Below are 2,293 nucleotides of genomic sequence, written 5' to 3' on the forward strand. Positions count from 1 at the left end.
TTGTTAGCATTGCTTGCACCCTTTATTCCTTGCACTTTTTTAAAATCAATTTTGAGAAACATTTGGCAAATAATTTGTGTATACAAATTTGGAGAGGACGCCAGACTAAAAGTACATGTAATCGATTTTACGGTGATTATAATGGATATAACCAAACACCGAACGGAATTCGAGTTTTTTTAATTGTGATTCTGAGAGTAGACGGGAAAATAAGACGTAGACTCCGATCCGTCAGTTGCGCATTACATCTATACATCCAGACTAGACCCGCTTCTTCAGAAGACGAATGACTTGATTCCACAGCTTGAAATCTTTCAGCTTGAATTGAAGGTCGTGCAGAATCTCACCCAGATTTTGAGCCCTGTTGTGGGGCGGCATCGGGAGCATGGCATCATCGGGAGCAATTTGGGGTCCGCGATAGGATTCGACGACAGCTCGACGGACTCGTAGGGTTGCCGATGACATTTGCGGCACGGGGAAAATGGGCTCGACTAGGGGACCTGCCACCCTGCCCACATATTGCTGCACGTAGTTTATCTTGACCTGGTTTTGGTATTGATTCATTTTTAACGCCATGACTTCAGTCCCCTCTGGATTGAATTGGATTGTATTGGATTTTCTTAGATACTGTTGTTTGCGAATTTGTAAAGAAAAAAAATTTATAAATAAAGAATTGTATTCATAAATTTTTGTTTGCTTATCGTTCAGCGGGTCAGAGAAAACTAAACTTTATCCAAATGTTCCAGCCGTAGGACTGTGACAATCAATTTACGTTTCTGGCTATGGCATCTATGTTTATTTCCAGTATTGAGTGAATCACATTCATATTTATAATCCAACCAAAATGTATTATTACCATGGTCGTGAAGCTTTTTTATCAACACAATATAAGGTTGCCTCTTTTTGTGTTGACTTATTCGCGGAAATATGGGTCCCGTTTTATTTTGATTTCATTACGCTATAGTTTGTTAGATTTTTATAGTTGTGACCTAAACAAATAGGCCAAAAATCGCGTACAGTGTCCACCCAAAAGGACTAGGGGTTTTGCAGAATGTGCGCTGTTGTTTTGTGGATGTGTACGGAATTTAATAATCGTTAACGGATTTTGTGGTTTTGTGGCATTGCACAAAGCGCTTTGAGTGCTTAATATTTCAGGTGCGATCTTGAGGTTCTATCTTAAAAATATGCTTTAAATATGGAAGATAACAATTAATAGATATGTTAGCTATTTTTCAGTTTCGTGTTCATAATTTCTAAAATCCACTTAATATGTGCATGTTGAAAATTGCCGTTAAATTGTATTTTCCAGAATTTATCAAATCGGACTGTGAAGCTTAGGGCCAAAAATCTCCTGGCCATACATAGGTAAGCTTTGGGTTTTTGTTTTTACTTCCGTTCTGTTGGCGGTGCGTGTGTTTTTGATTTTTGCAGGTGGCACACGGCGCAAAACGGAAGCGAAACGGCAACGACACCTTTGAGTGAAATAAATGATAATGGCCTCAATGATTATGCATCGGCACGTTTCTCATCGCGACAACACACACACAGCTACACCACTCTCACACACAGAAACAGGGGGAAAGGATTGAGGACTCGGGATTCAGGCGGTCGCTGGTTTACCGTTTACCCGTTAGCTGTTTTTAGCTTTGTGGCTTTTCCTGTTGCTGTTGCTATATTGGCGCACTGAGAAAAACTTTTTTTTTTTTGTATAGAAATATTACACATTTATAGTTTCGAATAAAAAACTTGTATATCTGCTTACAAGCTTTAATGCTTCAGATGTGTCCACAAAATAAGCTCTATATTATCATATACATGTTTGTACATTTTTTTCGGTGTCTTTTTACCGTCATTCCCGCGATTTGCCAAACAAATTACAAATTGGGTTTAACTACTATTTTTTCGCTTGTTTTTGTTTGTGTATTTGCGAGTGTGTTGTTCTTTTTTTCCGCTGCCATCGCAATTTTCCTGGTCCAGTTTGGCTGCTGTTGTTGTACCTACCTTTCTGCGGTTTTCCCCTTTATTTTTTATTGTTGTTTGATTTTCGCGGTCGCGCGTTTGGCTTTTCATTTCATTTAACACGCCCGCCAATGTTTTTGCGGCGTTGGCTGTGTCAACAAATCGCGACCGCCCCCTTTTTGGTCACTGCCCCTCCCACATCTCACATTTAACCCATGTTAGAAATGCATTAGAGTCTGTTTGGCAGGTGGGTTAATATTTTTGGGTCTCGTTTTGGAGCCATAAAATATCAGCGTTCCATTTCAAAAAAAAGGTTTACCAAAAAAAAAGGTGG

General features: G+C 39.3%; 1 protein-coding gene across 1 annotated transcript; it reads right to left on the bottom strand.

The window, feature by feature from the left end:
- Positions 1-749, bottom strand: LOC27206360. Its single transcript, XM_016172881.3, has one exon. The coding sequence runs from the start codon at positions 574-576 to the stop codon at positions 262-264; it is 315 nt and encodes a 104-aa protein (XP_016038413.1). The 5' UTR covers positions 577-749; the 3' UTR covers positions 1-261.
- Positions 750-2,293: the final 1,544 nt, after the last annotated feature.

The sequence above is a fragment of the Drosophila simulans genome, chromosome X (genome assembly GCF_016746395.2).
Source record: "Drosophila simulans strain w501 chromosome X, Prin_Dsim_3.1, whole genome shotgun sequence".
NCBI classification, from domain to species: domain Eukaryota; kingdom Metazoa; phylum Arthropoda; class Insecta; order Diptera; family Drosophilidae; genus Drosophila; species Drosophila simulans.

Excerpts from the sequence above, each read along its gene's own strand:
- LOC27206360 (XM_016172881.3), bottom strand. The coding sequence starts at position 576 with ATGGCGTTAAAAATGAATCAATACCAAAACCAGGTCAAGATAAACTAC.